The 24349-nt window shown below is 41.6% G+C and overlaps 1 protein-coding gene across 2 annotated transcripts in view; it reads left to right on the top strand.

Moving 5' to 3' along the window:
* SKAP1 (src kinase associated phosphoprotein 1) overlaps positions 1-24349 on the top strand; it is a 244345-nt gene that overhangs the window by 203560 nt on the left and 16436 nt on the right. For both annotated transcript variants that reach the window (XM_016164621.2, XM_016164622.2), the window contains exons 8-11: positions 2124-2187; positions 4307-4498; positions 12539-12589; positions 19744-19844. In XM_016164621.2, coding sequence (XP_016020107.2) covers positions 2124-2187; positions 4307-4498; positions 12539-12589; positions 19744-19844 — 408 coding nt within the window. The remainder of the gene's footprint in view (positions 1-2123; positions 2188-4306; positions 4499-12538; positions 12590-19743; positions 19845-24349) is intronic.

Consider the following 24349-nt stretch of genomic DNA (forward strand, 5'->3'; position numbering starts at 1 on the left):
ATGCCCTCCCTTCTCCTCTCTGCTACCACCCTCATCCTAGACGCTGCCTTTGCGTGGCTTCCATCTCTTCATCCTTCCCCTTCTCAGCCTCACTCCATAAGTGAGAGTCTTGTCTACGGCAGCATGCAATCCAATTCCTCATTCATAGCCTCTAATTTCATGGCTTTAATTCCCATTCCCTTTATTTTTCAACTGATTATCTTTACTTCCTTCCACGAAATCCAGAAAAAGAAAAATCTGACTGTCGAGTGAAAAATAATTTATTTTCCCATATTCATCTCGCTATCTAAAATAATCTTTCTGTGTATAGATGCATTGTATATCTCTGGGAAGATTTCTAAGATATTGGTGACAATGATTACTGAGTAGTAACAGTGATAACTCAGGGAGCAGACCTGAGTGGGGATAAGAAAGATTTATTCTTCACTGTGTTCATTTTTAATATGTTTTATATAATATAACATAATATGATATATAATGCATTTATTACCTATTATAAAATTAAAGCAATAAAAAATTTCTGACTATGGGAATATATTGATTTTCAACAAAAATATATTTGCGTATATACATATTGTTTCCTGCTTGTTGGTAATTTTAATCTTATCACAATTTTACTAAAACAATTTAGAAAACCTTTAGCTAACTTGTGAAAAAGAGAAAAGCATGCTAAGGTTAATATTTACCACTTAAGTAACCCTTTACTCTTCAACTTTTTCTCAACATTCATCCTTTTATGTTTCTATAATATCTTAACTCTGTTTTTTTAAAGGACCTAGGTCTTCATTATATAATTTAAACTAAGCTTTTCTATAGAATCCTTTGTAGATTAATATAATACAGATATATACACCAAAGATGTTTCTAAGTTATTTTTGTTATTCAATTCTGATGGTGCCTCATCCAGATAAAAATTTATATGACAAGTCTAAATCCATTTCCCTAGACATTTTTTATAGAAATGTGTTCTTCAGAAATCAAGAATGGCAATGTCTATTAATAAATACTAAGCAGGAATATAGGTTTCTTATACACAGCATATCTTTATCATGTCCTAATGGCCAAATAATAAAAATGTTTTTCAGAAACACTTATTTCAAGTTGATTCATTTAAAATAAAAAATTACTAAGGATTGATGCCTGACTGGCCTGTGAATCAGAATGTAGAGTTTGTTTACTTCTTCTGTTCTTTGGCCCATTGAATCCAAGTCATTATCATGGTCCGTGGATTCTTCCTCTGTAATATCCTTTGGTTCTTTCCCTTCTTATTTATTCCCACAGCCATTACTATAGTTAAGTCCTTCTCACTTCACCCAGAGAATTAGTTAAATCGCCTTCTAGTTGATCTTCTGTCTCCAGTTTCTCCCTATCCCAATCCCTCCTACTCACAACTACTGAATCTCCCACTCCTTTGGCTAAAATGTACAGTAGCTTCCTACTGCCTACTTTTTAAGCCTGAGCTAATTTCATCAATTCTTCTCTGACTCTTAACTCTCCAGCTTCATCGGTTACTGTTCTCCAGTCAGGTTGATCTGCTTACCTTCCCCATGATGGTCTCATTCCTAATCTTTTGCACATGGTTCTTCCTACCTAAACTGTCCAACTCCCTCCACCAGTTTCCACCAACTCTTTTAAAAATCCAGCCAGAACAGTATTCAGCGAAACCCCTTGCCTTACTCTAGGTAACAATAAGTGTTCCCTATCTTCTCTCAACATTCAGCCATTATCAAAGGCACCTACTTTATAATGTTCCTATTTCAGGTGTGTATGTTGTCTTCATCACTGATGCATTATTCTTTGAAGTCAGAAATTTTGGTTTGCTTTCTTTTTTTCTATAAAGTTTTAGCAAATAAATGTCTTATAAATGAATGGATAATCAAATGAATGCACATAGACATAAATTCTGCATTCAAATAGCTATCAACAATGGGTATTCAGAATTGTTGAAGGGAAAAATCACTTGAGTATTTTTGTCTTTTTTCAAAATATTAAGCAGGAAGAGAATCCTGAGCTTTCAACATGACTCTGAAATTTGGCTTACAAGTTCTCTCCCTTGAACCTCTCTGTAGGATTCATGGAAATTTTAGTGAAGGTGATAAATTAATTCACTAATTTTTCTCTAGTTTACAGCTACTAATCCAGCTGAAGCCAGAGACTGGGTGGATCAAATAAGTTTCTTGTTAAAGGGTAAGTATCATTATTATAGAAAGAATACTTGAGTGAGTTGAAGTTATATGGCATAAATGCAATCTATAGGCTTCAATGTGTATTTTTTTTTTGCCTGTTCTTCCTTCTGTCTTCCTTACCACATCCCATATATTACAACAACAAATAGTGCCATGTACGAATCAGAAGGAAAAGAAACCATCAACCTGGAAATGACCTCTGATATCATTCTAGCTCATCCGCCTACCTACAGACAAGTCCGTATGTTCATAATCACTAGAAAAAGAGATTCTGAAAACCAGCTCAGCTCAATTCAGTATGTCCTAAGCCGTTATATTCTGGAGAAGACATGCACAATATTAAACTTAAAGTCATCTAGATGTGATTTAGGTCCAAAATCTTCTTATTTTAGAATTAGTAAGAAGTAGAAATCTAAACTCATCTAGGTAGCCTTCAAGAACATTGGCCATTCGAAACAAATTGCTATTTCCCAAGCCACAGTAAAATGCTCCTGGCTTCAAGATGGGAAGAGTCCTGCCTAAAGATGTTAAATGACTGCTCTTAGAGTACCCTCTGCTGGCCAGCCTGTAGGCACAGCAGTGACAGATTGTCTGGGAGTGGCCTGGCGGGTAGAAGTAGCCAACCTTGAGTCTGTCACTTGGCATCAGATGATCCTCACAATGGTATACATCATGGCAGGACCCTGCCTCTGCAGAAAGGCAGAAACAACAACTTTGTACGTGGTCCAAAACCTAGGGAGAAGCACATCAACCTAAAAACTCCACGCCTTTGCATCTCCATTTTTTTATTCTGCTATAAGATTTTATCGCGGCTAAAAAGAAGGAAGCACCAGAGCTTTAATTACAAGAATTGCCTATTTTACTCATTTTACGCCTTTGCTATCACAAAAACAAACTATTGCCTCCACCAAGAGCATCACGTATAATAGACTGGAACTAGGCAAACATGAACATTGATGGCGAGACTACAGGGTACACTCTCATCTAGGTGCCTTGGATTTATGCGTGTAATATACTCCTAAGTGTGTAAACCTCAATAAAACTCAAAGCAGCTTTATTGAGCTGTACCCTGTGGTACTTTAAGAATCCCACATTGAAGAAATTATTCATTCCATTTTATTTTAAAACAAACAAAATAATAACATATGGTTTCAGCCACAGATGTGTCTTTGATCCCTTCCTCATATGAGGTGGCACCAGAATTCAGATGAAAATTGTCGCAGAATCTTTATTAAAAGCCTAATCAAGCCAAACAGCTTTATTGTGTTTCGAAATGAACGTTAGTTGCCTCTCCATCCTTTCCTTCCCCAGAGTACCCTGACTGCATTCTCCCATCCTACAGAGGTCCCTCAGCAGGGTTTCAGAGAGCACTCTGTACTACACTACCTTCCCAGTTCCCCATTAAAATAAAAAACCAATCTCCCTCTCCAGCCCTGGGCTCCCCCGTGCTGTAATGGCTCAACATCCTCTATGCGGTGACCCACTTTAAGGTCAGCCAAACTGTACAGTTGCAAAAGAACATGGTAACCGCATCGCTAAGCCATTCCATTTGGTCTTGTTATTACTGTTATATTTTTCTATATCCCACTTCCTCTTCCACTTTTGTCTAATTTTCTCTTTACAAACAAACTTGTCTGAAATTCTGCAAGGAGACCCTGGGGGAGATGAGCTCCTGACAGCTCGGGTACCCTGCGGAAGCCACCATAGTTCCCACAGCCCTGCTCTCCCTGGAGAACTACAGGCCATCGCCCACCCTTCCAGTTTTGTATTTGATGAGCAGTGCATGGCACACTGGCATTCCTCTTCTGGCCTACTTTCTTCTCTTCACCCCATGCTCTCATTCACGCACCATACTTTTCAGGGATGCTTCATCCTGATCAAGTTTTATTGCAAGGAAGGATTTATGTTGATGGTTTAAACCTGACGCAGTGCCCGTCTGGCCTTTTCTGTAGATTTCCTGCCACCAGGGCCCACATTAGAAATAACAGCACTTAACCTGGTGTTCCATTTTCTTTTGACATGTTTTATTCTCATCCCTCCTCCTTCTTCTCCGTTCCTTCCCTGCCTGATTCTTTTATTTTTATCCCTGTCTTGATTCATTCTCACCTCTGCCCTGGCAGATCTGAGCTCCTTAACTATTCCGTATGAAGAGGAGGAAGAAGAGGCAGAAGAGGAAGAGATGTATGATGATATCGACGGTCTTGACTCACAAAATTCTGGCTCCCGAGGCAGACCTGTTATCTTGCCTGGGAGTATGGGGCTAACACAGCCTGCAGAGGAGAAAGAAGAAGATATTTACGAAGTCTTACCAGGTGGGAAACTTTATCTTTTCATTATCTTGCTCTGGTTTCAGAACCCTTGACCTGGTAGAAGAATATAAGTCTGAAAACTCCAGAGAAAGCCAAATCTCTAAAGGAAAGAATGTAGGGAAGCCGCCGTGGAGCGTCCTTATTTCCTAGTACGGATGCTCTCTCATGCTCTGGGCGTAAGATGAATTGATCAGGAAGAGTCTTTCATCTGTACCATGTGAAGTAATTTATTACACATGTCAACAAGGTTAAAGAGTCAAACATACTCATTGGTTTACTGTGAGTTTGGGGGCGGGTCACCAAAACTCTCTAGTTTCAACTTCTTTTCTGTGTAATTGTAAGAATAATGGAAAGTTGCCTCAAAAGGATTGAAGGATATTAAAAGTCCAAAGGAATATAGGGAAATGCTGACACACCTTTGCAGTAATCCAGGAAAATCCTGATGGAGCACAACTCATCGTTACCTAGTTCAGATACACCATGAACCAAATTGTGTCTCTTACAAATAACCCTAACATGTTTCCTCTGCCCACCATTACAGCGGGTAGGTCTACTGTGCACACACATTTCTTCTCTTCCAACTGACATCTCAGAAAATGTGCAGCCATCACCGCTTCCACAGAGCCACTTCTTGTGGGGATAACAGCAGCTGTTGAACAGTGCAGAGCACAGTGGGGGTCAGACTGCAGAAAACCGAAGCCTGAGCCTTTTAATCGTGAGGTAGTTAGACCACAGGCATGCTGAATCTTCAAGTCCATTCAGAAAGATTGCTCCTGTGGAAATTTGCCAGGAATTCAGTGCTCTGCTGAGAAATTCAAGTTAAGCCTAGATTTATAGCAATTTAAACTTCGATTTCAGATAAACTTAGGAACTAAGGCGAATCTAACGCTCCGGCCTCTGAAGGCAGGTCTGGTGGCTAACATGCATCATGAGTAAGCAACTTGTATTTTAAGGCTTCCTAAGAAGAGGGTCCAACCCTGACAATGCTGCATTCTTCTCTTCCCGGGGGGAGAAGCCACGTCACTGCTTCCTGAGTCCAGGAGAAGGGCTGTGGCCACGCATCTCCTCCCTGGGACTTCACCCAACCACCAAGCAGAGGCTGCTTCTTCTCCTAACACTTCCAGCTTCTGCCAGTGCCAACTTCCCCAGCCTTTTTGTTGTGTTTTATTATGCAAATGATATCTTGGTTGAGGTCGAGCCATTTCTTGTGTCTGAAGTTAAAAAAAAAAAATGATAATTTCCTCAGCAAGTCATCGTCGTTAATGAAGTTTTACAAAAACAGATACAACCAAAGGAAAATAAAATTTCACAGGTGATAAATTTTTCCAATTTCCCTGGCAGAATTCGATAGGATTGTTAAATTAAGAGTGAAGGTGTCTGTTAGAAAGCAACGAGCAGTGATGGGTAATTTTATAGAGTGGAAAATTGAATCAAATTGCTACATTAAAACACAGCTCCTCTGAGAATCTTCCCTTTCACAGTCTGCTCCATTGCAACAGCAGGGTGCAGAAATGGATCTAATTCACAACGCTCCCTAAAAGGAGATGTACTCCCCAACTTGGCCACAATCTTCCTCGTGAGCCTGCATTTCGCTCACTCCTGCCCAGGCTTGGGGAAATATCTGGGTGACACTCCAGTTTAGGTTACAGCTGTGGAAGAGTGCTCTGGGAAAACCTCCCTGAACCATTCAGCCTTCTGGGGAGGAAAGAAGGGCCTTTCGTGCACCATGTTATTCCTCAGAGGAGCCAGGGAGGTAGGGGCTGATACACAGAAAGGCAGAACGAAAGAAAATAAAGGGACAGAGGCTTCGAAAAATAGGAGGAGGTGACTTTGGGACCATCACCTTACTCCAGGTGGGTCAATGAATGTATGATTGACTTTTTAACCTCTATCTTTCCTTCCACTTTCTAAACTCCTGCACTTGGCCATTGCATCACTACCCAGGGTACCTGCGCCTTCCTCCAAAGGTCACACCAGTTTGGCTGTTGGAGTGGACTCCAAGGGCGTGGAGACTGGTCTGCTTTTTTAAGGAAAGCCACTTACTCTTTGCTTACACCAACTATCCCCCAGAGGTGAGAAAGGCCACGCTGTAGGAGAACCAGGGTCTCTTTCTGCAGGTGAAAGAAATGACAGCTAACTGGCTTATGAGTTTCCACAGGATAGTGCTTTGCCCAGCCAACAGATTTTTTTCCCCAAAGCCCCTATCCATCACGGTTTTTAGAGACTGCACTGGAGGTGGGTTGTATTGGCATTTAATTGTGATAGGACTATTTCAGCCATGAGTCTCCATGACCCGACTTCCCATCCACTCCACTCAGCTAGTTGCTTCTGAAATTGCTCTTAACTTTGCATATGCCACACTACCAGTCCTAGAAGAACTGAGAGGGAATGTGAGGGGCCTAACATTGTCTCCCCTCTGCCACCATCTCGCAAGACCACCTGCCAAGCAGCAGCATGTGAGAGACAGCATGGTATTGCAGGTCAAAGTGCTGGCTGTAAGTCAGGATGGACTTGCTCCGCCACCTGCTCTCTGTGAGGCCTTAAGCAAGTTATTTGCCCTCTCTTTGTGTGACCTTCCCACCTGCGAAATGAGGATAACAATAGTAGCTATCATAGAGGGATGCCATGAGAAGTCTAGAACCAATGTATCTAAAGTGCTTAGAGTAGAGCTCTGGCGTACAGTGAGCACTCAGTAAATGCTGGCTGTTATTAATTTGGTGGTGTTTAAACAGGAAGTGTTACTTCCTTGAAGAGTCGGGGGGATAGCTAGTTCCCTGTCTCCACCAGCCGGACCTGAGACAATCCAGTTTCCTCCCTCATTTTCAGCTCTATGTAGGAAGCAGGTGAAATTGAAAATCCTGAGCAGATGGAATGTGGAGCGCACCTTCTGCTCAGGTCCATTTTTACTGCGAGGACAGGTGCTGGGTGGAGGGACAGATGACAGTAATGTTGGATTGTGCTAACACTGCATACCCATCAAACGTCAAATGATTTGGGCCTCTCACATTTGCTTCATTACAACAGGTAAATGTGCTTTGTGGAGAATATTTAGCATTGATGGTTCTGTCTCCTTCCTCTTTGGGATGGGGCCTACACAAGGCTCGTTATCTCTGTGTTGAAGGCCGTGTAAGTGAGATCTCCCTTCCAGAATATGATAACAGTGGGCTTCCTAGTAGAGAGAAAAGTGCCTGTAACACATACCAAGTCAATACAAAAATACTTTTTCCTAATCAAAATAACATATGGGTTATCAAATTAAATGCACTACCTCACATTAATCATGGGATAATTAGCATTTGCTACATGGCGGGCATTCTCCTTCCCATGAGGGAAAAACCAGAGCACTCGAGGTTTTCATCCAAGACCACAGAAATGTTCATCCCGGATCATATGGTTTCAAGGTTGGTATCCGGTGGGATTTCTGAACATCCGTGTTAAGCATATGGGGGCCCTCGATTTTTAACATCTCATTTGCAGAAGATTAAACTGCAGAGAACTACCACAAAGAAATGCTAACGCAACACACAAAAAATGGGAGGCTTTTCTGAGCCCTCTCTCACCCCTCCCCAAAATTATTTTACAGGCTAGCACGGGCCCAGTTTCATAATTCGAGATTCCATAAAAGGAATACGTCGATCAGGTTTCTCTTTGGCTGGGGCCTCAAGGCTGGAATCCAGCAAGGCGCCTGAGACCATTGAAGAGCTGTAACTGGGGCCTTGCAGCAGCTGCAGTGGCAACAGAATCCGGCTGTGTTCTCTAGAGGGATTACAGGAGAGCAAACAGAAAGAGAGAGAGACCTCCCTGGGAATTTCTGTGCACATTCTGAGGCTGCCCACACTGCCCCGGAGAGTTATTATGGACCCAGAAACCAGATTGCTTTAGAATAAAGCATATAACACGGTTTGGTTTTATAAATTTGACTCAAATGAAAACAAGCATTCTATAGAATTATTTTTCCCCCTCTGCAGTTGTCAGGACCCACAGGAAGGGGAAACGGTGACCGTAGGAGGTCTAAGGAAAGAAAAAGGCAGGCACCAACAATACAAAGTTTATGAAAAAAAGCAACTTCCAATTTCATAGGAAAGCAACACTGCCTGGGGGAATGCCGAAGAGTCAGTGCCGCCATCAGGCTCACTCCGAGCTCCCTGGCCTTTTCTCTCTCACTCCCAGGCCCGCCAGGCCCGCAGCACACAATGCTGTTTGGCCAGCAGCAAAACCAGAGTCGTGCTCTTCCTTCTAGCTAGACTATCCCCCGGGTCTTAGCTGATGAAATCCTACACATTGTGCTGGGATGTGTCTCCTCAGTGACTCAGCGGGAACTGAGCTCTGTTGTAGCCCTTACCGCAGCCATTTGTTCAGGTCTTTCTCCCCCAATTAGTAGGTGCTCAATTATTATTTGTAAAATTAGGTGCAGTGCATTCCAAGTATTACAGTCAGCACAAAGTGAGTTTAATGTCTTATACATCAAGACCATGCCACACAGATAGTATGTAAATATTTTAAGGTAACAGTTGAGATTACCAAACACACACTAGAGAATGAAATGCGTTACGAGCATCTTGCTCATATTTTCCACGCTGCCCGAATAGGTGCCGTAGCATCCACAGGCTTATCGCACGTGCTGGGGAATGGTTTCTGTTTCCACTTTTCTGCATGTTCCCTTTGCACCTCGACTCTTTCCGTCGCACCTGTCACCAGAGCACCTTGACATCTGGTTGCACGTTGATCCAGTTGGCATTTTTTTAAGCTTCTGTCACTTTGCTTTGTTTGAGGGATGTAGTCTCCCTCTTTTTCGTTTCTAGTCATTTTTTTTTAATGTAATCCTCTCGGTACCGGTTTAGCCGATGTCACAGCAGCGCTTCAGAAAGGAGCCAGGTGTCATGGGAAGCTGGCTCCTCTCTGTGCCTCTGAAGTGGAGTCAGTGTCCTGTTCCTTTCAGCCTCTCATTAGCGTCCCTGACATTGTGCCAAGAGTGTTGATTGAAATCAACTCTCTGGATACTGGTGCTCATTTGTGATGCCCCTGGTTCTCTTACATGTTCACACAGTAAACAGAATCTTCCTCACCTCTTTTCCCACTTGAGATGAGAAATTTGGGAATCGAGTAGAGCATTTAATGTAATAAGTGGACAGTGAGCTTTGGAGGTTGATTTGTTTAAAACCTCTGTACGGTTAGGGTCCCATATGTCCTGTTAGAGGCAGAACCATTATAATCTATTACTGTTTAAAGTTGAGCTGGCACATAAATTTTAATTCTTTCTTAAATGAATATGTATTTCAGTAGCTGCAATGCTAAGATGCCTAATAATATTCTTCTAAAGAAGTACAAAAGCTCTTTAGCCTAAAAGAACATATATTTTTCAAAATATATTTTTAAATTAAAATTAAAGTCTCACCTTATAGATGAATAAAAATGAGAAATTTGGCTGTTTAACCCATCCTTTTCTGTGAGCAAAGAGACTTTTTTTTTTTCTATTGCCCTTTAATCAGTTTATCTTGGCTTTGGAGTCTGAAACATACCAGTTTGATTTCATTGAAGGATCCAAGATGAAGTGTACGCTTCTCTGCTTATATCGTGCCCTCTGAAGCCAGGAGGATGCTCAGAGGCATACCCTTCACCCTCAGCTGTGGCGGGCACTTTCCTTCACTATGTGGTGGGACCCCCTTACTCGCTCTTTCAAAGGCCACAGCACCCAGCCTCTCACATCAATAGCTAGGCCTCTTGACTGGAGCCCACTTTCAGCCACCTGGGAAGTACAACATTAGATAGAACAGATGTGGGGATGGGAGCTTCACCGTTCATATCCATCACTGCAGAGCTTAGCGGTGGTGGTGAATGAAATGTAAAATCTATGGCCAGCGTTCTGCTTTCTTTCTAGGTGGCTCCACAGGCACAATGGAAATTAGAGTATCTGGTCTGGAATTGAACTGCATAGAACAGATTTTTACCTTTTCCATTTTTGTTTCATGACCAGATTAAGTGCTGTTGCCTGAAAGGATAAAGGAATCAAGTTTTAGTTTTCATTTTTATCATTACAAATACGTTTACATTCTCCTATTTTACAAATGCAAAGAGCAGGCGAGCCACTTTCAATAATTTATTTTAAAATCGATGCTAATGAGGTTATGTCTCGTCAGTGGCCGAGTTTTACAATAAAGTCTGATTTATTTAGAAAAGATCTTTGGTGTAGCTTCCCATCTAATGGTGGCGGGAAGGAGGTGGAGTAGCAGGCACAGTGACCCTCCAACTTCGGATCCAATTTGTAATTCACAGCGGAGATCTGACCCAATTTACATTGATTAGAATTGGGAGGAAGAGACATCTGCGCACAGACAGCAGAGGTAGAACAAACGCTCTCTACGAAAGTGCCTAAGCGCAGCAGATTGTTGGGCTTTTGTGCCCGAGTTGCTTGGTATCAGCAAAAGAGCTTCTCTCGGTCCAAGTTGCCGGGTATCTCTAAAACGGGAGACGTACCAACGCTTCCGCGAAGAGTTGTTTTCAGTCCCGTGAGATTGGTTCTGTGTCAAAAAGGAAAAGCATCATAGCAGAGGAAGGAAGGAAGTAGGCAAGTAATAAGATCATGTGTAAAGAATAACGTTTAACGCGATTTATTTTGTCGTGATCTATTTCTGATATTTGCTTTCACTCCTCCAGCATCTCACATCTTTATTCCTCATGGTGGGGTTGAGGGAGCACTATAGGTGGTCAGGAGGAAAACTCTCTGCTGTGTGGTCATACGTGGAGATAAGAAGAGTTGAGTCAAGATATCTTGTAGGGTAAATATATATTGGTAACAGGTGACTTATTCCCTCAGAGTATCAATCTCTCAATTTTTATTTTTACAGTAGAACTGTATCATTTTGTATGTGGAACCAATTTTTCCTTTAATGTCCTACAGTGTTCTAACACATTTTTATGCTGATTTTTCTTATTTACGAGGTTAGCGTTTACTTCCCACACTCTGACATATCAGATTTCAAATTGCCCTATAAACCTTATATTTTTTTAAAAAAAAAAAAAAAAGTCAGGAGACTGTCCCCAAGCCATCTCGTCAAAAATTCCATTCTGTGGCATAACTAGGAGGAAGCTAGACAGGTAAATGCCTAAGACCCAGAAAGAGAAAGGAAAGGAAATATAGCCAGAAGAAACTGAGTTTTCAGCCCTCAAAATGTTGTTTATTATGCCCTATTCACTCTGTGTGTGTGTGTGTGTGTGTGTGTGTGTGTGTGTGTGTGTGTGTAGAGATGATGAAGAGACAGCAAGTGTATTTGTGCCCAGCTGCTATGTTATCAGGTAGTATAAAGTCTGAGACGAAACAGGTTAATGAGAGTAAGAAACATAAACCAATCACGTTGTGACTTTGACCATGGAATCACTTGACTGGAGTTAGACTTAGAACCCATTGTACCTGCAGCAATTAATTGAAAGACCATTCCAACTGCCCTCAGGAGCTTACACTCTAATGAACAGGGCAGGCTGAATAACACCGGTAAAAAGATAACTGTAAGCCCCAAGTACTAAATACATAAAATTATGTACATGACTAGCTTCTGCTACAGTTGAACAAAGCTTGATACATTAAGGACTAATTAATCACAGAGAGTTTAAACATATACGAGTGCGTGCGCGCGCGCGCACACACACACACACCCCCTAACTGTAGATACTTAAATGGAGATAATACATTTTGAATTCTAGAAGGGGAGAAGAAATAGAGTTTGAGGGCAAGGATTACGATTTTGTGTTAGGCGCCTAAATTACCCAGTGGATTGGAAGCTCCGCAAGAGCAAGGACCAGGCCAGTCTTGCCCCTTGCTGCATCTCCAGTTCCTAGTGCGGCGACTTGCATATAGTAAGCACTTTAAAATGTTTGTGAATAAATGGGGAGGAAAGGAGGGAAGGACCAGTTTGAAGGTGAGAGATGATTTTTTTAAAAAAGAACATTATTTTCTTAAAGAATAAATGAGTTCAGAGGAAGAAGACCTGGCAGGCAGTATAAAGAACACAGGCTGTTTGCTAATGCTGATCATGTTTATCCCCTCAGATGAAGAGCATGATCTACAAGAGGATGAGAGTGGCACTCAACAAAAAGGAGGTATGAGAGCTTCATACAGGTACAGGCACTGGGTAGGACACTGGAGCTTCTGACTGGAGAAAGCACCTTCCTTACATTACAGGACTTGCTAATTAGAAGAATACCAGTGTGTTGACCTCAAAAGCCCCAAATAAGATGACCGGATAGGGAAATATCTTAACTTTAAAAGCAGCCACCCATTCGCTTCAATTAATGTTCCCAGAACAGCTAAGATTTATCCTAGAGAGGGTGGAAAGCCAAACCAGATATTTATTTTTTCCTATCAGTAGTTCTGAAATCAGTACAGGGGAAATAGAATTGCCTCATCTCTAAGAGATCAGAGGATTGAGAATGGGAAGAATGGAAATGTCTCCTCTCTGAGAGGCCCGGAGATTGCAAGTTCAGAGGGGAATGGAAATGTGTCAGATCTGAAAAGTGAACGTGGGGTGAAGGATAGAATGGCTTGCTGATGCTGACTACTGATGGCCCGGTTTGGTTCCAGGCACATCTGGAAATGAATATGTAACAGGTTTGTTGAATACAAAATTACATCTTATTCATCCCTGACTGTTAACCACGCTTCAGGCTGTTAGCGAGCCCATCCTTTCTGAGGTCAGATGCCCTTCTAAAGCCTCCTTAAGTGGACCAAGGACCTATTCTGTCGTTGTCAGTAAAGAAATGTGTGTTGCAAGGACCACCTTTCAAGGGCATTCGTTCCATCAGCAGAGCCTGAATTGTGGCTGATTTAGATAATAGCTGGTTTTTTCCTAGAGATTCTATGAAAGTGTTAAGCCTCGGAGTTATTTCCTTCTTCCTCTCCCTACTACCTCTCCATTTCTCTATTTTTACCTTTTCACATTCTCCTCTCTCTTCCTTTTCTTGTGCCTTTTCTCCTCTTCTTTATCCACTCAGCAAAGCCCCTTTCTCTGGTTCATTCTCTATGGGAAGCCAATATGTAACAGGTTTAGTGAAGGGCCCAACTTCATAAATGCCTGACTTCTCCCAGGGGAGAGAAAAGACTGCAAAGAGTCATGTGCCAAAGCAGGAGAGAAAGAAAGAGCAGAGGGGAGTATGAAGCAGGAGTGTTAGTGCAGCTTCAAGTAACTACCCTCATGTGATCGAGTCCGCTCTGAAACTATATTCTACTGTTTACCACTTGCTGTATGGACTTCCAGCAGAAAATCTGCTTCCTGACCACCCCACGTCCCACATATGTCTTTTCTCGACCAACTTCCATTATTGGTGCAGGAAAGAAACACTTCATGTAGACAGCTTGGATGGAATAACTGGAAGCTTCCTATAGCCAACATTATATTCAGCTCCATTCAGGAAGCAGAAGTCTTCTGGCAAAAGTCTAAAATTCAGTTTCAGACCCCTCCCTCGTCTCATTTCCTCTTTCCGCCTCTCTTCCTACGATTTTATCTAGGGAGTAAGGGGAGATTTATTTCTTAACTGTTCCAGCAGCTATAATTCAAGTAGGTTTAAAAAAAAAAAAAAAAAAAAAAAAAAAACCTCTTTTGTTCCTCGTGCTTCCTGCCTCCAGAATAGGTGCCGTTCAAGTATAGTGAGCTCTAAATATGTTTCTATGGTTTATACTTCCCACCAGTTACGGCAATTGGTGACTTAGTGATGAGAAAACAGAGGACTTTTCACTCTCTCTGCAGAATCTGAGGCAGGAATTTTTGTTATTTGTGTTTACTTATTTATTACATTTATACAGTGCCTTTCTCCGAAGGAACAACAAATACGTAACATCCAGATATCATCATTTAGCATTATAACAGTAAAATACAGAGGTCCGAGGCAAGGGTAGGCAGCCCCAGTGAAGGTGTATAAAAGGCAGGAACTCTAAGACAATGTGAATTCTTATGGAACAGGCAAGCTGTACAAGTTTGGTTCTCTTAGGGAGAAAAAAAAAAAAAAACGTTTCTCTTAAAAGATACTGTGGCCAGCAGGATTACCTTTAAAATCCACACACTTTTCTCCACCATTCCAAGGATCCTATTCCCGGAATGCAGAGCTTTTCCCTGATGGAACTGCTAACGTTTTTAAAACCCAGCTAGATTGTATCAGAAGAGGGGAAAAAAAACAAAATTCAGTTTATCCTTATTGGGTGTTAATGACCCTGTAAGATGTAATTTCTTTTATTTTATTCTGTTACCTAGAAAATCTATCACGGCCTTGTAGTATTGATTGTTCAATCTATAAAGAGCTTGGTTTACAGCATGACTGTTAGTAACAGGGTTATTTTAATGAGTGACTCTTCAACACCTCAGAGTTTCACTAAATTCCAGCCCATCAGCCTGACAGTCTAACGCTAAATGTCTTCGGTGATGAGAGCTTATCTCCCTTCCCTATCATGAGAAGGCAACGTCCAGGTAACGAAAAATAAAACTCATTATGTGCTATTTATGTGAAAACAAATGGCCATCTCAAATAAAACGGGTGTGCCGTGTCAGAGAGAAAGTGGAACTGGAGGTCCAAATCATTCTCAGATACATCAAATCTCTGACCAAGGAAGATCTCGAAGCAGTTTATTTTCACTCTGAAAATGTGGGCAAACTCAGCCGAAGCAGAGCGAGCCCATATTCAGTAGCGTCTGCGGGGCAGAAAAATGGCCACCGACGAGCGTTCCATCTCTGAGGCGCTCTTTCAGCTTTAGTGCCCACCAACGGGTGAACTATTACATTAAAAAACACGGAGGGAAGCCACAGAGGTATTTGCAGCTCTTACTTTTTGAAACTTATTTCCCAAGACCAAACATGAGTTGATCATCAGCCAGCTAAAATTTTAGCCCAATAAAAGGAGCCCAGAAGATGAAAATCTTGATCAGAGAGTATTCCCACTTCAAGATCATAGTTATAGCATTAAGGACCATAATAACTTCACAACTCAAGATTAAAGAGCTATGAAAACAAACAAATGGTATTGTTCAGTTGCTCTTCCTGTTCTGATGTCATAGTCAGTGAGCTTGGCTCATAGGGTTTTCATAGGTTTTCTCTGAATTAGTTAATAAGGTATCAAACTAAGTCTGCTTTAATGGACTGAACATGGCGGCCTCTTCTGGCCTGGCCCAGTGAGCATTTCAAGTCTCTTCCAATGTGCCACTGCTCTAGTCTTCTTTGTCCAAGTTTCAGCAACCCAGACTCTGGCAAGGACTGGCTTTAACTGTCTTCAACTGTCTTCTCATTCTGTCTCTGCTTTCTATCATTTGTTAAATAGTCGTACCCAATGCCAGGTCTCCTTGGCAGAGTTCTTTTGCTCATCAAGAAGATGTCAACAACATACTGATCTTCCTTTAGGCTCTTTTCTTTGGTTATAGCTTGAATTCTGGAACTAACCAGTTGTTCCCCAATCAGAAATCCAAGGTGACATATGAACTCTGGAAAGAATATAGTCAGGTTTTATTGTCCCTAAGGGAGAGGAGTGGCAGGAAGGTGCCCTGGTCCTTTCACCTTAGAACCCGCCATGTGATAGAGGCTTATTTTCAAATATTGACTCTGTCAGCAGTAACACCAACTTGGCCTCAGTTATAGAAGAAATTGCTATCACTAATTTAAAAAAACCTTAAAATGATAAATGCTTTGCAATAAATACCTAGAAAAGAGAGAAAACAATATATTTTTTAACTTTGTTGCCATTCTTTCTGTGACATTCTGTTTGCTTGGAACTTAGTTTCTCTTATGTGAGATAAGGAAAATAAGATGCAGGCCCCCTTTTTTTTCTCTAGAAAAACTCCTTCTCAGCTCTGCTAGCAATTTAAATGCCGTGATCATACCCATTAGCTTCTCTATCATTGTAATTGTTGTTAATTGTTATAACTGTTTTAGTTATTAGTGGTGTCATTATTGCTCTAGGTCCTCTGTCTGTTTTATGCTGAATATATTAGTGCTTTGCTTTGAATTACCAGGCTTTATTTAGTGCAGAGTTACGTTCTTTTTGGAGAGACATTGAGAAATGCTGGCATTAAGCTTTATTCTTTTGTTTTTCATTCCAAATGGACAGACTGGAAAAAAATAATTAGATGGAATAATGTCCTCAAAATGAGAATGAGGACGTTTTGAATTAATTAAATGGTCAGAATGCGGCACCATTTCTGATCTTAGATTGCTGCCAGAGTAGTATAAAACTAAAGGAACTCCAGTCCAGCCCACAGAGGCAATCCTCTCTCAGGCTCCCAGTTCCTCACTGATTTAAATATATCACAATCTCCTCATGTATCACTTGGTATCAGTGAGTTGCACAAGTTTAGAGAAAAGCTGGACTGGCCTTGCAGACTTTCCGGCCTTCACACTTCTCCTGGGGCCAAGCTTTAAGAATTAAGCTCCTCAGCCTTACCTCTTCCCCTCTTCAAGGTCTTTAAATAATACCTATCCTCAGTCAGGTTTTTATTATATAACTAAAGCTTCAAGAAGCTTTTCCTGACCCCTCCAACTAGGTCAGAGTCCCAATCATGCACCCTCAACATCTCCTTTGCCAACATTGTAATCACAAATGCATAAATCTTTGTTTCACCGTGCCTCCCCAACTGGATAGTAGCCATAAGGGCAGGGACCGTGTATGGCCAATGCAGACTTCCCAGCATCTAGCATAGTCTCTGGCACTGAGTAGGTGCTGTGTACGTGCTGTTGAATCCTAAGGAGTGAATGCAGTGAAGTTGTGTATGCACTTACACATAAATGCAAACCACACATATGTCAGCAGGGAGCCTGCAGTGCAGAGTGCCATCTCGTCCAGTCAAGGTGTTCCTCCTCCCTGATTTCCTTAATACCGGAAGACCTCTGTCTAGATAGCAAGTCCAGCCTTTTCCTCATTTTTATTTCTTCATTCTGCTTATTTTCCAGAGCTTTTTTTTCTGTCATGGTTCTGATGATTCTGACTCTTTGACTAGGCTGACTTATCTCCTGGATTCCTGAGCTCTATCTTCTTTTGACCTTCAACTTACGAAGAACTAAAAGCATTGCCCATCTTTATTTTTTCTTGAAAGGTTTTTGTTCTCCTCTTAGATGCTTGCTTTCTCTGTGGTCTACTATGCGTGTAGAATAGGTCTTTTTCCAGGTATTCTCCCCAGGGGCCTTATATACCCGATTTCAAATCACTTTTTACATATATACCCAAAAGGTACTCATAGTCCTACATGCTATTCCACATCCAGGCACGTGGGGAGCAGTACCTCGCAGTGACCATCCGCTATGCCAGAAAAAGCCAAGATAACTTTGTCAGTCTTACCATTTGGATATATCAAATTGTGTTTTTAAAATCTGTTTTTATAAAATAATTTCCTTTACCATATACAATACCATGCAAAATATTGATGTCAATATACTTTTTATTCCAAAATTTAGTCAAACTCTTGGGATGATTAATCAATTCCACTATAACTGAAAATTCATTAACATATCCTCTGGGAAAACTACTTTCACTTTTCAGGGACTAGTATTTCTCTATTTCATGTACTGATATCCAAAAAAATATATGCCCTGTATTTTCAATGTTGATCTCAATGTGTTTTTCTTTCAAAAATATTCTTAACTCTGTGGCAGAATGTTTCCAGCATAGTTGCCTTATTTGCTGCCCTCTGTTGTCTATTGCATATACAAACCATTTTCTGTAAATAGAAAACATGCCTGAGTTTCTATATGGTTAACATTTTTACTTGTTTTCAATGTCTAAGTCTTAACTAAATAGCTCTGCCCTCCTGATTCTGTGCACTTTAAGATTCCTACGAAATATTCCCTTTTCAAAAATATATAGGGATTTTGTTCCCCTGTGCCTTTATTATTTGAATTGTTCATAAGTAAGGAACAAGTTTTTTTAAAAAAAAAGAAGGAAGGAAGGAAGGAAGGAAGGAAGGAAGGAAGGAAGGAAGGAAGGAAGGAAGGAAGGAAAGAAAGAAAGAAAGAAAGAAAGAAAGAAAGAAAGAAAGAAAGAAGAAAGAAAGAAAGAAAGAAAGAAAGCAAGCAAGCCAGCCAGCCAGGGCCTTCCCCCCCCCCCGCCCCGCCCACTTGCTCCCATCCATTTCCACCCTTAGCGTCACTCCTCACAGAAGGGTCAAGACAAATGAAGGGAAAGGTGGAAACTGGTAAAATAGAGTCCCTGAAAATCACTTGAATTTTAATTAGAACCCAGGACTCCTGACTCACATCGATGGGAATTTCATCTTTGGTGCTTTGCTCACAGCTCTCATACATCACATCCTAAGGAACGGGGAGCACTGCCACATTATCCCTGATCTCGTGGGCATTAGCTCTCCTGCCATTCAAGTCCCCAGATGCTCTCCCATTTTGTACTCTAGTGTTTAACCTTTCCTGGTAGAAGAAGATCAATACAAATTCTTCATTGTTAAGAATCAATGGCTGTCCTATGGCATCACTGCCATCTCGTCTTGCTGAGAAGCCCAGTAAATTTCTCCAGCTGTTTCTAAAGCTTGGTTTGTCGTCTTGAGTTGCTTTCATTTTTAATGCAGATCACTTTGGTTTCCATTCCCCTGGGGGCTTGCAGATAAATCTTGGCAGACATGTTCAGGGTCTACAAATGAGATGCTGGAAAAGGGCCAGCCCACCCAGAATTTAGTTGTAATGGATGAGACACCCCTTGGTTCCACTTAAAGACTGAGCTATTCGTTTCCGTATTTATTGGTGATTACCTCACATAGTACCTGGGTGGGAAGTGCCCAGGATGAAGTTCCTGTGTAACAGAGGATGCCAGCATGTAAGACTGTGAAGCAGACGCATGCCGGCTGACTCAGCCTCTCTTGGAAATAGGAGGTCAGAGACTTATCCATTCCTTCAAAGGCATAATGAAGAGAAGTACTGGATAGTTGAGACACCCTGGGTCAAGAAAGTCTAGCAGAAAATCTCTTTGTGCTGCTTACTTACAAATCAAATGAAAAATTATCGTCCTGATTTTCTTCTATTAATAAATGAATATATTTATCATATTATTGAATAGTATCGACTTAGGGTGATCTGTAAATATTTAATGTTAGTTAATGATCTCCTTCTCCCTCAGTCCTTTGCTCGTCCTGGCTGTATCTCATCTCAACCCCCTGAATCTTAGGTTTCCTAGGGGCAATATCAGAACCCTGGCTTCCATTTAGAGCAAAAATATGGGCTCCATAAAAAAAAAAAAAAAAAGCAGTCTTTTTAACTTTGATTTCTCCCCTCTTTGATCAGTGGACTATGCCAGTTATTACCAGGGCCTATGGGATTGCCATGGTGACCAGTCAGACGAACTCTCCTTCCAACGGGGTGACCTCATCCGAATTCTGAGCAAGGTAAGGACATAGAATTTGAGGCTTGGATCAAAAGTAGATTTTTTTTTTTCACTCTTGATGATGTAGTCACCGTAACCAGAATTATTCCGTGTCATATCTTCTCTTCTGTGTATTACATGTCTCCCTCACACATAGAGTAAATTCCCATTGGTTTATAATTCCTAGGGAAAATCTTAATTGAAAATTCAGATTCAGGAACTAATTTTCAAATTTAAAAATATAATAAAGTAGATATAATACTAAAACTATGCCAATCAAAATTCGATCTTTTTAGGGTCTGTGGCGCTTAAAAAGTCATCACTATATACATAATTTATTACCATCTAATACTCTTAAAAATATTTTGGCTAGGTCAGCTGCCGTATTTTATTTATAGATAAACAAGACTTTAATATAATTATGTATGGGGGAGGAGTCAAAGCTGGCTAGCTCAATTGGTTTGAGCAAGTACTGATAAGACCGCGATGGTAAATTCAACCCCACAAGGGCCAGCTAACTTTACTCTCTTCCTCAGTCACAAACTGAACACCTAACCCCAGCTAATCATCTCACAAATAGTGTTGTTGATTATAAAAGTATTGGGAAGGAGGGGAAAGGATTATTTTAGATCAGTCACCATTGTGAAGAAGACTCAAAATTTATGGGCTACCGAGGAATTAATAGCATCATCTTTGTAAAGAAAGGCTACACGTATTCTATATCAGTGGGCTAAGGAAATAGGTTCTATCCCTGAAAAATCTTATTTAAAAGTTCTCTATATAAGGTCAATCAATATCTACAGACACATTTTTGAAATAGGTACAATTTGTTCTTTAATTAATGAGTACATGGATTTTATAAAGGAAAATTGAAATCCCACTGTGTCATTAACCCATTATTTGCCGTTTACCTTTTTTCTGTGAACATTACTTACTACCTTGGCTAAGGGTTTGTCTCAGTTTGAAATATACCATCGGCTCCTTAGGAAACAGATTAGGGCTCACTCAAGGTACCTTTCAGTGGTTCCAATGAGTCTCCTCCAGATGAGAACCAAATTCAGACCTAACCTTTTTTAAGAAGAGTCGGAGGCCTGCAAGACTCTGAGAGTACAATCTTCTACTGATTTCCTCCAGAGTCCTAATACAGCACCACCCTGGTGCCATTCCGGTGCAGCTCCAACACGCCAAGAATAAATTGGAAGCAAAGAAGGGAGTGGACATTGGCCTGATTGGTATTTCAAATGCCCGAAAGCAAGGTTTGCCGTGTAATAGAATTTGTGTACATTACCACGCTGGCATTACAGGGGTAATCGAGTTATCCACTCAGGTGTGACCAGGCCTCTGTTTGCCCAGAGCCTGCAGGTGAACAAATTAACTGTTTACATTGTCTGAGGTGCCTGCAGCAGGGGAGGTGGAGGGGTGTTGGGGAGGAGGACAGAGCCTGGCTGTCTGCTGGTCTTCTCGGTTCGTCATGATTATTTTGTTTGTTTTGCATGTCTTTTGCCTTTGTTAATGGCTTCTCACTGGGGGTCCCTTTCCTCCATTTAGAAGTGGCTGTGCGGTGACTTGCCCTGCAGTACAGAGCTGTCTGCAGTTACCACGGCCATTGTATTTCTAAGAGATATCAAAGAACAAGGGGAGCCTCCCCAACCTGTTGTTTTTGTTTTTAACCTCTCCCCCTTCCCTTCCTCCATTATTAAAAGCTGCTCTATCAGAGTTTCATTCAGTGAGAATACCTTGCTGCCCTGGTTCAATTGGGCTTCTTTCTCCTCTTCTGGAAGGTCATGCATCAGTCCATTCTATCCCTTTGTAGTAGCACATTTCTTCCCCTTAAAGCCACCCCGGCTGCCTCTCTTCTCCATGTAGCTAATCCCTAGAGGCTTGGCTGAAGTTTCCCTCATAAAGTTTCATTCCTGTTAACATTGGCTTGGGGAGCCTTTCGGATTGGATTTACCTTTATTATATTACCTAACTCAATAAGAATCCTTGGCCAGGAAGGAACCTTCAAAGGCCACCCAATCCATTCCCTTGCCTCTAAGAAACCCAAAATAACCGTTCAGACAGAGAGAAAAGATGATTCCACTATCATTCTCAACTGTCTATCTATTCAGACATTAAGTAACTCCTACTAATCTCTGGAATTTTCTCTCATATGGATGAGAAATTTATTCCAGTTTGGCCCCAGCTGGCTTCCTTCGTTGGAGTCAGTTATATTCTTCAGCCTGCTTCTCATACCTAGAAGAACAGAACTGGCCCAAGTCAAGGTTAGTCTAGAAAAACAGTATCTATAAATCTCCATTTTACTTTTTTCTCTGCCAGTAGAACCTTTGTCAGGCAAGAAAGGCCAGCTGTTCAGAAGCCTGGAGAAGTCCCTTTGCCTGAGAAACATGCAACAAGACTGAGCTGAGTGCAGCTCTGCTTACCGGGACCCGTTTCTCACTGGAGGTCCCTTTGAAATGAGGGAGTTAGGTTGGATGACCTCTAAGGTTCCTTCCACCTGAAACATTCCCATTCCAAACATGGTGAGGCTGACACTGCAAAATTGCTAAAGAAATGCCACACAAAAATGTGTTTTAGAGTAAACGTTTTCTTCAGAGTAAATGAACAAAAAAAATCTAATTATGAGCTCTCCTGATTTTGGCCCTCATAAATGCACCTCTCTCATTATATGATAAAAGATGTATTTTGAAGGGGGATGAATGGATAACAGGAAATGGCCCCTGGATGAGGACGTGAGGTGGGAGTGAAGGTAACAGCTTTATTCTTGGGCTTCTGCTGCCCCCTGCTGTTTCTTAATAGTTGCCCAAGTATAATCCAACCTTGAATTCTAGAATCCCAGGGCCAGGGGAGTCTGTCTGTTAGGGCCTTGGGGCCTTTGGACAGGAAGGATCCCAGAAAGAGAACTATTTATTCTTTAAAAAAAAAAAAAAAAAAAAAAATTCCAGAGAGGGTGATTGGCTAGGCAAGAAAATTGCACCCTACCATAAGTAACCAAATGCCTATCACCTGTCCTATTCTTAGGGCAGCAAGTCAATAACAGATGGGTTACTTATGTAACCCTGAGCAAAGTCACTTAATCTTGCTAATCCTCAGTCTCCTCATCTATAAAAATTGGGCCAATTTCCATTCACAGGGTGTTGCGATGCTTACATTAAAGAATTTGCGTAAAGAACTGCCTGGCATCTAGGTAATGGAAACTATTATTATATTCCCCTCTTTTCCACTAACAGTAAACTTTTAGGGTCAATGTTGAGTACATACTAGCAGTTCAAGAAATTATCGTTGACCTGAGAAAGTAGAAAAAAGGTAGCCTCTCTTGCCAAGACCTCATCACAGAGATACTCAAAAGCACAAAAGGTTCTCACTTAGAAAGAAACAAAAGTGAAGAGGCCGACATTGAAATCCACCATGCCTTTCCTGGTCTGAGAGATTTCATCACTGACAAAATTGACTGATTGCTCAAACTTCTCCTTTGGGGAAAGGCCAGAGCCATGTATCCAAGCTCTGAAACAGTGACCAATGGCAAAGTCAGCAGGACTCCTACTGACCCCCAAACACCTCCATACATCCCTCAGCCCCAAGCCATTTCATGCCCACTTTATTCACTGAGTTCCAATTTGGGTCTTAAAATATATTACAGGGAGAATTTAATAACGAAGCAGATCTGTGCGCCCAGAGGATGTTGATGTTCCCGTGTTCCTTTCGAACCCAGATATTTCTGAACAGCTTTTTCTGGTGCAGAGACTGAGCTCGGCTTCCACCCGGTGCAGGGACGCAGCTCAGCCCACAGCGGGTGTTTAGCGCTCTTCAGTGGCTCCAGATTGTGGCGCTTGTGCAGGTCTCCTCATACGTAACCGATGGCTCCTGAGAGTCTGCCTCTCGTAAATTACTTCCCACGATGCCTGCGACCATCGCAGAATTCAAGTTTGAATAGAGCAGGAAAAAAGGTGTTTGAAAGGCCTGTTCACTCAGCTGCATTTTAATTTCCTTTTCAATCTTGTCCCAATTAATTTCACAGAATTAATCTCACAGAAGCAACTCGGCAGCATCGAGGCTGCGGTTTCAGTGTGGTGGTCGCTCTGCCTGAACATGAAATAGGAGCTAATATAAAAATCCATCTGCTGTGTTTGAAATACACACCGGCTGCTGCTCAGTCCTGTCTGACATTCCAAACATCAACAGCGAGGGAAAGTGATTTGGGGGTTAGTGGCCATCAGTACTTGGCAGGGGTTCAACAACAGGTGTACTCCAAAAATCCATCCGGCCTGGGCACCAGGCACGACAGGGCAGGTGCTGAATCACCCTCCGTGCAGTAACGGCCGCACCTTGGCTTAGTTTCTTTTATCTGAGGTTCGTAAGGCCCTGCTGTGAAGTAGCGCTGCTCTGGGCATTTATTATAAGTAGGAGAAAGGGAGATAAGGAGCCTGTTTGGATAAGACAAATCACAAGCTCCAGCTTTCAGAGAGGTAGCTCTGTCTTCCTGGCTCCAAAGTCTCTTAGTAGGGACCCTTTTTTCTAAATAATAAA

This window comes from Rousettus aegyptiacus, unplaced genomic scaffold (assembly GCF_014176215.1).
Source record: "Rousettus aegyptiacus isolate mRouAeg1 unplaced genomic scaffold, mRouAeg1.p scaffold_m13_p_6, whole genome shotgun sequence".
Lineage (NCBI taxonomy): Eukaryota > Metazoa > Chordata > Mammalia > Chiroptera > Pteropodidae > Rousettus > Rousettus aegyptiacus.